At 36.8% G+C, this 13,640-nt stretch overlaps 1 protein-coding gene across 1 annotated transcript in view; it reads right to left on the reverse strand.

The window, feature by feature from the left end:
* Nucleotides 1-710: 710 nt before the first annotated feature.
* Nucleotides 711-13,640, reverse strand: part of PCBD2 (pterin-4 alpha-carbinolamine dehydratase 2) — a 70,682-nt gene continuing 57,752 nt past the window's right edge. Inside the window, exons 3-4 of the mRNA XM_060240441.1 lie at nt 2,890-2,970; nt 711-888 (exon numbers count right to left, since the gene is read on the reverse strand). Coding sequence (XP_060096424.1) covers nt 793-888; nt 2,890-2,970 — 177 coding nt within the window. The 3' untranslated portion in view covers nt 711-792. The remainder of the gene's footprint in view (nt 889-2,889; nt 2,971-13,640) is intronic.

The raw sequence follows: 13,640 nt of genomic DNA on the forward strand, positions 1-13,640 counted from the left end.
TTAGCTTCATACATGTGAATATATTTTCTGTATTATTTTGATCACACGTGTCTATGCTTAGAATTGTCTTACTCAAATAAACTTATTCCAAGTTTCTGCTCTTGCTTGGAAAGCCAAAACTTTGGTTCTGCTGTCAAATCTAAGCTAACCTGCTTGTGCCATTCCACTATAATGCTTTTGGGACATTCGGGGGTTGGCCTAGAGTAGTATACATTCATACACAGGCTAGTGGCAGCATTCCTCCAAGACTTGAAGGTCGCCTAGGTTCTCACATTTCTTCCTTTTGTGAATCAGAGTCTGAAGTAGGAAGAGGCTGATTAACACGTCCTAGTCCATAATAGAAGGTTAAGCACATTAGATCAGCAAACTTAATTTTGGCTGGATTATGACCCTTCTTCTTGCTATTCATTCACTATTATGACTTTTGTGTATACAAGTAATAACACTGACTGAAGTGTAAAGGCTACGTTCATAGTCCCTAGTAACCAAAGGAAAGGGGAGTCAAATCAGTCTGCTAGCATCCCACAAGAACAGAGGATAATAATGCCTTCCAAGTACCATAGGTCTCTTTATTCTATATGCCTAGGAAATCTTTCTGGACACAAATTTCAGTCTCAGGATCTAGCTACAGCAGACTGGCATATACGGGGTATGGCCCTGAAGGAAGGGACCCAGAAGCAAGGAAGGCTCAAAATCACAGAAGCAGAGAAGACTGAATAAATGTCTCATTTAATACAATGGGAAATCGTTTTAAAAGAACTGCAGTTCCATAATAATTTCAACACCTCATTGTTAGACAGATGCAGCAGCTTTGTCAATAAACTGAGCCAGCTTGACATCTCGTTTTGTCAGCCCTCCACAGTCATGGGAAATGAGAGTTATCTGGATCTGTTAACAAGGAAGAAGAAAGAACATTATAATTCATCAGCCAATGTACTCTATAAGACTGACCAGATCCAGATTCAGTCTGAAACACTTTCTCAAGTTTTTTGATTTGAATATTTACAAACTGATTTTTTTAAAAAAAATAAAAAATCCTTTCTGCTGATTGTATTTGGAATGACGTGTTTTTTTTCAAATTAAAGCCATCATATAACACAGCTGTCAGGTGAGCAGCCCTGAGAGAACTTGGAGACTAACCAATAAGTGTTCCAGCATAAAGCATGGAAAACTTTATGCTTGGGATTCTTGTGCTTCTTCCAGAAAGAGGTATCCAATTAATTTACTCATTTATTAAAAACAGTTTCAGAAGGAAATCAGGGCACTAACTCAACTGCAGTTGCCAAGTTACACAAACCAAACCAGCAATCCAAAGATAAAGAAACTGACAATACTTTGTGGATCATTTCTGAAGGGAAAAAACAAATGGACTGGTATGGTGAAGCTGCATGCAACGGATTATTTATACTTCCTCACAGTGGAATATTGTGTGCTACTTTAGCCAGGAAGCAGAGGTTAGGTGGTGGGTGGAAGGGTGAAAGACAGCCTTTAAGTCTAGATGATTTTTGTCTGTCTTTGAGATAATATTTAAACTGTGCCAGGATAGCTAAAATGTGCTTATTTTGCCTGCCTTCTTTCCAGTACTACTGAATATAAATTTCAATGCAAACATAGCAGTTTGTTATTATCAGAAAGTATGTGTATATATGTGGCCATACAAGCCGCCCCTTAGATTTGGTTTAAGATGTCTCATAAATATTTAGCTGAAAGTAAACATTTCTCACGATGAAATGTGAAAGGGTTGGAAAACAGTACTCATAATGCACACATCATGAGCCTCTCTTCATTAAAAGTCTGAGGTTCTTCCTTGTGTCTTTTGTTTCGAGGTGCTTTCTCACAAATCTTCTCTCATCTAGCAGTGATTCTTTTTTAAAAAAAATGGTTGCTTGTTTTATAAACCAGAGACTGAGGTACATTTTGATAATATGATTGCTAAGATTCCTGAGTTCTTCTTGCCAATGTTTTTTGAATTGGAAGGATGACTTGGAAAATGGTTCTTGAAACACTTGTCAGTATGCATGTTAGATACCTTACTTTTCTCCGCTTTAAACAGGACTCTCACGAAGACAGTTTTTACAGAGGTTTGAAAGAGAAGCTGTTGCTCATGTTGTGAAGATACATCTCATTTCATCTCTGGTAAACAAGTTTTTGCATTGGTTGTACACATGCTCTCTGTGTTTGACTAGAAGCAGCAGTGGAACAAAAGAACATGACTGATTTCCCACTAGCCTTATGAAGTTCTCACACTCCTCCACTGGGCTTCCATCAGATTTCACACTATCTGCCCTGAGGCGGCAACTAGCTTCACCTTTTTCACACAGCAAACATAAGCTAGTTTTAGAGGATCTTGTTTGCTGCACGAAAAAGGTGGAGCGAGATGCAGCCAGGTCAGATAGTGTGAAATCCAAAGCCCCGCGGAGAAGAGAAGAGTGAGAGCGGCATAAGGCAAGTGAGAAATCGGTCTATGTGTACATGTAACAATAAGCAATGCTTCTCTTAAGCTACTTTCAGCTATTTAGAACTACTGCTTATCTTCACTTTCAAGTACCTTATATGTTTTCCCAAAACCTTGCCTGATAAAAGTTTTTTTATAAATAGGCCTTAACCGGGAGGCCCCTACACTACCTTTCAAGTGTTCTTCCATTCTACCTCAGGCATAGATCTGTCTCGATGTTGGAAAGCCAGTGGAGTTTTGTGAGAGTATCTGAAGGCAACACATTTTGAAAAAGTGAAAACAAACATGGATACATCAGGAACAGTGAATTCTAAATTCACATTCACATTTTTTGTTTTTTTAAAAGATATATGATTTTCAAAGTTGCAGACAGTCACTGGCCAGAATCTCCTAGCTGCCATTGAAAATCAGTAAATTATCACTCAGCTCCTTACCTTATTGTACACATTAAACCACTCAGGGTGATGATTCATCTTTTCAGCCTGCAGAGCAATTCGAGTCATAAAGCCAAAAGCCTGAAAACAACAGAAAAATGTTGTTAAAATGCTTCTACCTTTGTAACTTTTATGATAACTTTGTAACAATTTCTAGGATTGTTTAATGAGAAATGCAAAAGAAAAAAGAGAGACTGCAACAATTATTCAACTGTGCCAGTACAGCAGATTGAAAGAATGTACAATTTTAGATGCCAATAAGCATAAATCCATTAATAAACTGAAATCCTTGTAAAAAGTGTAGGATAATGAAAAGTAGTCAGGAATTCATGCTCAAAGTATTGCCCAGGATTCATAAGATGTTTGCTGGTTGGCCAAACAATCAAACCTCAGCTAGGCATTTCATATTTTGCAGTAAGAACAAGAATTTCTAAAATACACTTCAAATGTTTAAACTGCTTCACATACTTACTTGGTGATCCTTACAAAAGTTCTAAAAGATAGGTCAGTATTGTTTCCACAGTGCAAATGGGATACAGAGCAGCAGTGCACTTTTACTTGGTTTAAAGTCACACATTAGATCTAGAGACTTCCCTATAGCAAACTCAGTCTTAACTGGTCTGGTTTGTGTGATGCAATGCAAACAATATCTTCATTGTACATTGTACATATATACATTAGGGCATCAACAATCAACACTATACACATATAGTGTGATTATATAACTGGACTTCCAATGCCAAAGCCAAATATCTGCACAAGAGCAAATATTATTTTGTAAAAGAAATAAGTCCATCATACACCAAACATGTTTTCTCCTGAAATAGCAGTTTTTGCATTATGAAGGAGTCTTTGTTACACACGTTCCACACTACCACATCAGTTAAAAAAAAAAGCAAAATGATCACTAATGGTTCCAAGTACCCTTTTTTCTCCATCACATTTTGAAAATATTGGTGACTGAATTAAGTATGATTTGTAAACCCCGGGCAGATGAATGCAGTCATTACAATCAGGACAATTATTCCCATGAATTTTTTTCTTTAAAAATCACCAAACTGTCAGTAATTGAAATGTTTATGGTGCTGAAATAGATGCATTCCAATACTGAGATCAGTTTTCCCAAAATTCTTATGTCTTTAGCAGCCTGGTCCTATCTACATTTATGCGGAAGTAAGCCCCAATGATCCTTTGGCCCTGGATTACAGCATTGATTTCATTTGCAACCATGCTTCCAAATTTTGGAGAGAGAGAGAGAGAGAGAGCAGTTAAATGTTCAGCAATTATATAGATGCAAGACATTCATGGTTAGCCTCACATTTATATAACTGTTGACAGTTTTAAAATATGCATTTTATGTAAACATATTTTAACTTACATTTTTAGAGTATCTACTACCTTAATATCAGTTTCTTAAAACTGAAATGTAGCATCGTTTTAATTTTCTGCATTCATACTTGCAAATAAGGGCTATTTAATGTATTTTACATATTTATGAGTAAACATGCATGAAGCTATAACTCACAGAAATAATTCCCCTTTCCTAAATAATCCATAATATATTTGTGTAGTTGTATACAGTCTTTATTCTGGCTGATGGTCAGAAAGAATTTTTAAAAAATCCTATACAAATCAATACCTATAACTGCTGAAAACTATAGCAGACAAAAACAGGTATTTTGAGGAAGAAAATATATTAAAAATCAATCTTGTCTCACAGCTGTAAAAATAAGGCCTCCATACTCAACACAAAAATAGCATTTGAGACATCACACTATTATCTGTCCATACAAAAAGCTGAAAGGTTCACTTTTTCACTGAAGATTTTGCAATGAAGATTGAATATTTGCATATTAATAATAATAACAACAACAACAACTTTTTATTTGTATCCCGCCCTCCCCACAAGCAGGCTCAAGGCCGCTCACAACATGTGAATACAGTATACAATAAAACCATGTGCAATCAATTATAAATTCATATACAATTTCAATATAAAATCATCCTTAAAATCATTAAAATTACATTAAACTTAAGATTATGGTGCTATAATTAAGATCTTTCATAAAATCCAGTGATTAAAACATAAAACATAGAACATATCCAACAGGACTTTCTTGGCTCGGTTTATGTGAAGGCTATTTTAAAGAGGTGGGTCTTACAGGTGGGTCTTATATTGCTATTGAATATTTCCATTGAATATTTTGCGATGACTTACAGAAAACTCAATTACGTACATTTTTGCAACTTTAAAATTATGTTATAACTAATATTTTATAACTCAGCTTAGTTACAGCTGAGACTAGATCTCTGCACATACACCTCTTTTGTCAAGTTTTATAATGAACATTACTTAGCCATTCTTCCTTACTTGCTTAGATAATTCAGAAGAGACAAAATTATCAGTAACCTTGAAGTGACTCACTTCGCTTGTTCTTGCTTCTCCCACACCATGTTTCAACATCAGGGAAATACTGGAGTTAAATTAATTACTGATGTCCTAATTTAAGAGACATCCCTACTATGAAACTGCTATGGTGCAAACTAGAGAGCTATGTACCTGTCAGGTTCACGAATGACACCCTGGACACACTGTCCTTGCATCTGATGAAACAAGCTGATCCTCAAAGGTTTATCCTAGAATAAGATGTATTAGTCTTTAAGTGCCACTCCTGCTTAATTTTGCTATAACAGACTTAATGTGGCTACTCCTCTAGAATCACCCTGGTTGCAAAAATAAAAATATGAATGTGGAAACAGACTCCCCCCCCCCCCCGCCCTGACCCACTGTCTCAAAAGCAGCCAAAGTCTACCAATAAGTAACACAGGTGAAAGCAAAGAGAATAGTATAGTTCAGAAAAAGTTAAACATCTCATTGATTCAGTGATTCTGAGCATACTTAACTTCCTTTGAAAGGCACCTCACATCTACAGTGCTCAGTTCCCAAAAGCAAAGAGGATTAGCCCGCATTTCAGTGTTAAAGGTATCTATTGATGTGGACTGAATCCCTACAAATAAACATGGTAGTTATCTAGTTTTTGCTTACTCTGCTACTCATGAAAGCTGGCTGACTATAACATCCAGCCAGGCACTGAGGAAAACATTGCTTTGCCCTGGCTATTACTGGAATTTGAAGAAAACGGGTGAGGAAGGTTTTCCTGAACACACGGCTAGATGCTATATATGGCCCTCTTCCTAAGTTCTTACATGCAGACTAAGATAAATAATGTGGGGATAAATGGGAATTTGAAGCCAGTCAGTGAGAACTGTTAAGCTACTACAATATGATCCAAGGGGCTGAATTCCATGGACACACACTGCACACAGTCAAAAGAAAGTTAAATATGCTGAAGTCCCTTACAAACCAATGTGAATTATGGTTTATCTTGTTACCAAGAAATAATTTAGACAACATTTCAGCATTCAAAGCCCTGGGTTCCATTGTCAGTCTCTACAAATGGAAGACATTTCCATCAGTGGAATGGGACTTCCTTACCACCACCACCACCCCTTCACAGTGCAGCTCAAATGTTTAAAAAAATGCTGTTTCCTGGGGCACAGGGGACCCTCAGCAACAGCATAAGTTACAAACTAGAAGTCTGTAGTGGGAGGGAAGAAACAGCAAAAATTACTCTTCCTTCCATCTTTAAGATTGAAGACACAGAATACAGGACAACAATACAGCCTTATTAAAGCTGAGAAGGTCTGGATCTTGTGAGCGCCTGCAAGGGAGATCCCCTGGGAACTCTAGGTAAATTCCCTTGGGCTCCAAGGTGGGGTAGAAATTGAATTTTTAAGTTACCAAATTTTTGTGTTAAAAAACTCACCCATATAGTGTGAAAAACTGTTCAAATCAGGTTTATCTATACATTGAAAAATCAAGCATCTTGGTCGCAGTTCATTTTAGACATGCACAGCCATCTCCCTATTACATATAGTTTCCAACTTGAAAATGAGGAGGTCTGTTGAAGTAATTTCACCAGAGCAATCTCCATTAAGCCCTCTAAATACTTCCCTTGCTAATTAAATGAACTTAGAACTTTATTGTTTATGGATCACCTTTTCTATCAGTAGGTCTATAACCTTCCTTTTATAAAATACAATTGGCAGTAGAGGGAAAGGCTATTTAAGATTGATTATATATGAAAACATTATTACATAATCAGTTTGGACATTTCTTCACGTCTTGAAACATAATCAGTAATTGGGTGTAATTGGTGATCAAGGAAACTATCTGGTGATCAATTAAAGTAATTACCAGATTCCGGCAACACAACCAATCTTAATTTGAGCTGGAGTCTGCACTTCTTCAACTTTAATTTAAAATAATGAATATTATTAAGCAGTCTGTGAGCCAAGATCATGGTCAAGCATATATGATATAGCAGTAGTGTCAGATTAGTTTTGGTGGGTTTTGTTTACCAGAAAGCCAAACACTTCATGTTGGAAAGTGTTTTGTTTATTCTGAAAAAACTCCACACCATGGTCTTGACCTTTATACCAGCACTGCAAATATTCTAGCTTACCACAATGAGAATATTTCAGCATCCTAATGTGCAAAGGAAGTAAGGGGAGTCAAGGATTTTTTACAACCATTTAACAGCATTTAAAAGCAACTCAGTAGAAAACAGAAATCAGTACCCAGTTCCCAAGAAAATCAGCCAGTTCAAGGGTTTGGCCTGGAGATCGAAAGTCAAAAAGACAAAGCCCACATGAGCCTTTCAAAAAATCAGAACAAAACAAAGCAAAGACAGACACAGCTGAACAACCTGTAACCATGTTCATCTCAATTGACAAACCAAAGAGAAGGAAGAATACAGACTGTGTGAGCCCTATAGTGTGTCTGATTTATTATAAAGTAATGATAAATTCCGACAAAGAGAGCTTTGACTCTCAAAAAATTATCACCCGAAAGTGTTGGTCTCTAAAGTGCTACTGGATTAGATTCTAGCTAGCCTTATGCAGACCAACATGGCTACCCTCTGAAACTATTATAAACTCCTATGTTTCAAATACTTTTAAAATTGTGTCACATTAGTATTTGTGGGAAATTTTCAAGTAATCAGTCAAAATGTATCTTTACAAAAGCATGGCAAAAAGATGGCCTGAACAATTTAGGAAAATCAGTTTAGCCACATTTACATTCTAGAAGGCCAAACATGCCTGCCTTGAGAGAAACAACTTTATATATTTAATATTCAAGGTCTGGCACTGCACAAATGGAGATAAACCTCTTCAGTAGGGCCAGCCATGGGTACAGTTAAGGTTTCTGAAAACTCAGAGCTCCCAGGTTGGCATATTCTATAAAATTAATTTTAGGTTGACTCTCCAAATATTAACAGTGATGTCTGTGCATATACAAGCATCACAAACCTAAGAATTCCAGTAGTTGCCACAGCAGCAATGGCAGCCACTCCCAGTAGGAGGCAAGCCAAAGCCAGCAACTGTAATGGAAAGGAGGCGACCCTAAAGCGTGGTATTAGTGAGAGTGAGGCAGAAGTGAAGGAGGGTAGAAACCCAGAACTGTGGCGGGAAGGTGAACCAGCAACAAAGGACTGGGAAAACCTGGGCTGAAGCAGGAACCAGGGACAAGGGATGAGATGGGATTTCCCTTCCCCATAAGCTTTTGAACATTGCTTTCTTGCATAGCTACTGTCATACAAGGGGGAAAAATATTACTAGACATGGGCCTTTTGATGGTCAGCTGGCTTAATTTGCTGAACAAACTGTTTTCTTCCCAAAGGCATAAATGATAGTAAGAAATTTGGATGAAAATGGAGAAGACTTTTTTAGGTGTGGTTATAAAATGTTTTTATGAAGCCTGCTTTCTTATGAATTTCACAAACAGAAATAAGGTTAAAAATGACATTTTGTGTCTTTTGCACTTCCAAATGCTGAGCTTTGGGATGATGGCAAACTCTCTTGGCTATTCAACTTTTGCTCATACATCTATGTTTCTTTTACAACGCTTGCCAAGTAATTTATTAACGTAATAAAAGAAGCTATGTTGGGCTAATATATTCTCACATCAAAAAGTAGCTCCAAGGCTTAGCAACTTATTGTATTTACTGTCAATTCTTAGGCCTCACAATCCTTCAGACATTCAGTGAGGAGGGAGCTAATTCTACCTTAGGGACCGCCTCTCTCCATATGTTCCCCAGAGAGCACTGCGATCAAGCTCAAAAATCTTCTTGAAATCTCTGGGCCAAAAGAAACTAAATTAAAAGCTACCAGAGAACAGGCGTTCTCTACAAAGGCCCTCCAATGGTGGAATCAATTGCCGGAAGAGGTGCGGGCCCTACGGGGTCCTAACCAGTTCCGCAGGGCCTGCAAAACTGCCCTCTTCCAGCTAGCTTTTTAAGACAGAACTCCTGATAAGATCAGTAATACCGAGCCATCTTATAAGCCATTCGACTGTATTTTAATGTCATACTGTTTTATTGGTTTTATTTTTAAAATTATTAACTATATTATCTATTGTTTATCTGTATCATGGTTTTACCATGTCTTGTTAGCCGCCCTGAGCCTGCCTAGGCGGGGAGGGTGGGGTATAAATAAAAGTTTTTTATTATTATTATTATTATTAATTCCAAATCCACAAACCCTGTTATTTCCAAAAAGTGAATATTCTGCATGAGGCTGTATTAATTGTGGTAACATAAAGTGGATTCCCTAGCACTGTATTTAATATAGTAGACTGAAGTAATGAATAATTTGTCTCAATAAGGTCTATATTTTATATGTTTCTTTATACATAATTAACTATTACTACTGCATACCATATCCTATTATTCATTTTGCAAACCATATGCATACTATTGATTTCAGTCTCTTTGGAAAGGGGGGAAATCATCAAGGTTGCATTAAACAGGCAGCAATATATTTCATACCACTCTCTCATGCTTATAATACCTGCTGCAATTCAATGTACACAGGAGGAATTAAAATTAAATTGAAATCAATGAGATATGATTCATGGACTGCATCCACACAACAGAGATTCCTCATTGTGCACCAACCACTGCTGCAACTGCAGGGGCATTTGCAGCAACAGAAGATCCAGATAGGGGATTCTCAAGTTATTCATCCCTATCCCCTCACACCTGTCATTTCTCCCCATGCCACACAGTAGTGGTTCTATTGCTATAGCATTTTTACAGAATAGTAATATAGCAACTACTGATTTTTTACAAAGTTGACAAAGAGTCTACCTATAAAGATAGAACCAAAGGTTTCTGTGATAAGCCAGCCTCAAAGCAACTTAAATGTAGTCAAATATGTTAAATAATTCTTATTAGAGACAATGAAATAATGTACAAATTAAATTCCAATAAATATTTCAGAATATAATACAGGAATATTAGTGATGAGTCAAAAACCTAATTTAAAAAAAATAGTCAATTATATTTCAATTAGAGTCCATCCAAGACATATCTTCAAAATTCCAACTGTGATGAAACTCAGTCCTCCAAATGTGTGCCTCAGGACAGGAAATTCTTGGTGAACAACTATGCTTAGTGCAATGAGGCAGTACTCAAATTTTCCCGTTTCACTTTCACTTTATCCTCTAGGATTCTCCCAACAGTAATGGCTCTCAAAGAATTAACTTCTATGTTCCTTGAGAGCCATTACTGCTGGAAGATTAATAGACTAATGCATTTGAAGCACTTGAGCAGTGGCTGGATAAAGCAAAAGTGAAATGGGAGAATTTGAGTATCGCCTCATCACACTAAGAATTACTTGGGCATAGCTGTGCACCATGAATTATTGTATACTGAAATATTTATTGGAATTTAATTTGTAAATTATTTCATTGTCTCCAATAAGAATTATTTAACATATTTGACTATATTTAAGCAGTTTTGAAGCTGGTTTATCACGGAAACCTTTGGTTCTATCTTTGCCATTTCATCCGTGTTTCTTTTTTGGTTGCTTAAAAAGTCTACTGGTGGCAGAAGTAGGTATGAGGGCACAGGGAGAGGAACTTGTGCTGATCTGGGAAAGGAGATTCAAAAATCCACACCTTCCCTTCCAAACAGTGACCAAACTTGCTTTGAGTATGACCTTTCCAGAAAACACAGACAAGCAGGGGAAACCCAGAAGGTGGACAACTGTACTATTTTGTGCAGAAGCTAAACTTCTCTGTGAAGGCAACCTAAGTAAATTGATATTAAGCTTTTATAAAATTTTGATTACTGATATTTACTATACTTCTGGATGTTGGTAGCCACCTCTATAGTGACGTGATGCTAATGCGTAAGAGGCACAAATAAATAAAATATTGAACCACATGTTCCTATGTTTCCCAACAACAGAACTCATGTAGCTTTAGAGGGGCTATTTAAATATAAAAATATAGGAACAAAGGCTTGAAAAACCTTTCTCAGCAACCTTTCCCCAGTCTTTCTTATATCTCAATGAGAGTAGCCCTACCTTTTTTTCTTAACTCTGGAAAATCAGGTTCTGTTTTGCTGAAGCAAAGCAGAAGGCCATCAAGTGCAGCATTCTGTTTTGAACAGACACTAGCCAGACACCTTGGGGAGCTCACAAGCAGGGCATGAAGGCAACATCCCTTTTGTCTCCCCCCAAATGGCTACAAAGTGAGGTCTTGACTGCATTTCATAAAACCATATTCACAAAACTAACTTTTGGCAGAAAGGTGACATGATCTGTGGACCATCCAGATCAGGATGATTTATCTATGAACAACAATGGCATAAATGTTCCAGTTCATCTAATGGGGATAGTAGAATCTGTCTGTGAACTAATGAAAGGAAATGAAAGTCTCTTACAGAGCCCAAAAGATTGTAAGGGGAAATATGCATGGCAAGGACATCTGTAGATGGAAACAATGTGCAGTGCTTATATGCTATACCAGAAACTATTATATCTTGTAGATATAGGAATAGAAAGTTAAGTTAAAAACCTAATATGATCACATTTTGTTTCAGAAGAGAAAACTCCCCCTCCCCCAAAAGGAGGGTAAAGAGAGCTAGATCTAATATTTTCAAAACACTTGGAATTTAAATCCACAGTAATGAAAATGCATATAGAATGTATACCATGAATTAGAAAAGCTACCATGACATCTAAGAGAATGCCAGCATAGTAGAGCTGTGTCATGCAACAAAAGGCAAGAAAAAGTGGGCTTCCAAATGAAGAGAACAAGAAGCAGACTGACTCATGTGGAAAGAGAATTTGGAGAGTATATCACTAAAAAAATTGATAAAAACAAAAAAATCTTAAAATACATCAGGAAGTGCAAAACCAGTCAAGCAGTTTGTTGGGCTGACAAAGAGGGGGAAATTGCACATGAAGATGTGGAAATTGCAAAAAAACGAATTAAATATTTTGGTCTTTACTTGAGAAGATGTGGAACCAATGCAGTAGAAGTCATTTAATTTTAGGACCAATAGACAAGTTAAAATATAACAACTCACCAGGGCCAGATAGCATTAAAGATCTCAAATGCAAAACTGTTAATGATGTAACAAATATGTGAAATAGCTCTTCTTACCAGATGACTCTAATAAATCTAATACAAATTTTTAAAAAGTGAGCTGGGGAGATCCAGAAAATTACAATTTAATATCTGTTCTGGGTAAATTGGTGGAAACTGCTAAATAGAAGCAGAATTATTAAGCAACTGGAAGAAGCTCTACTAAGGAAGGACCAGTATGCCTTCTGCAAAGGAATGTCTTTTGTAATCAAACTATTGGAGTTCTTTGAAAGTGTTTACAAATACATAGGGGAACATAAACAATCAGACATCATATACTTACTTCCAAAATGCTCTTGGCAAAGTCCTTCTTGAGTAAGCATAGCTCTCATGAGATAAGAAGATGAGTCCTTTCATGGTTTGGACAACTGGAAGCACAATGGAGGCCGGTAAGCAATGAAGTCCACTAGGGATAAGCATCAGGGCCAATGTCCTTTAATTTGTTCATAAATGAACTGGAGTCAGCATTGAAGTACCTAGATCAGCACCAAATCGCTCAGGATGGTGAAAACCAAAACGGATTGTGAAGAGAAGCTCTCCAAATTGGAGGAGTGGGCAACAAAGTGACAAATGAGTTCAATATGAGTGTGAAATTGTGCATATTATTATGATTGTCTTCATTTATAGCCCACCCTTCTCAATGAGACTCCAGGTAGACTACAAAATAAAAAAAATTCAATTAACAGATCACTTTATAAGAATACCCACCTGAACGCTTATGATTTGTATATTCTGTGAAACAAAGGAGGCATGGAAACTTTTCAGTTAACAAAGAATCATCAACACATATATACTAATGTGATCTGAACAGGAGATGAAAAGGGCAACCAAAATAATATAGAGCAATATCATCTGCTCTATGAAGAAAGGCTTTAGAGTTTGGGAATTTAAATTTGGGGGGGAAAGATAACAAAGGGGAACATGACAGAAGTTTATAAAATTATGCAGTGTGGAAAAAGTGGATATAAATAAGTTTTCTCTCTTTCTCATAATGACAGAACTCTGGGTCACCCAATTAATTGTAGATTCAGAATAGCAAAATTCCATGGAGTAGATCTTATCCTCATCTTACCACTTCATTCCATGTATCTTATATTCTAATAGCAACCCATAGTGTCCATCTACAGATATCTAAATTTTCAGATCCAGGCCACGTGGAGGCTAAACAGATTTTTCTGCACATGTGGGAACCCCTCAGGTGTACAGAAAAATCTGAAATCTTTAAAAAATTATATGAGGAAGAGTAATTTCT

The sequence above is a fragment of the Heteronotia binoei genome, chromosome 5 (genome assembly GCF_032191835.1).
Source record: "Heteronotia binoei isolate CCM8104 ecotype False Entrance Well chromosome 5, APGP_CSIRO_Hbin_v1, whole genome shotgun sequence".
Classification (NCBI taxonomy): domain Eukaryota; kingdom Metazoa; phylum Chordata; class Lepidosauria; order Squamata; family Gekkonidae; genus Heteronotia; species Heteronotia binoei.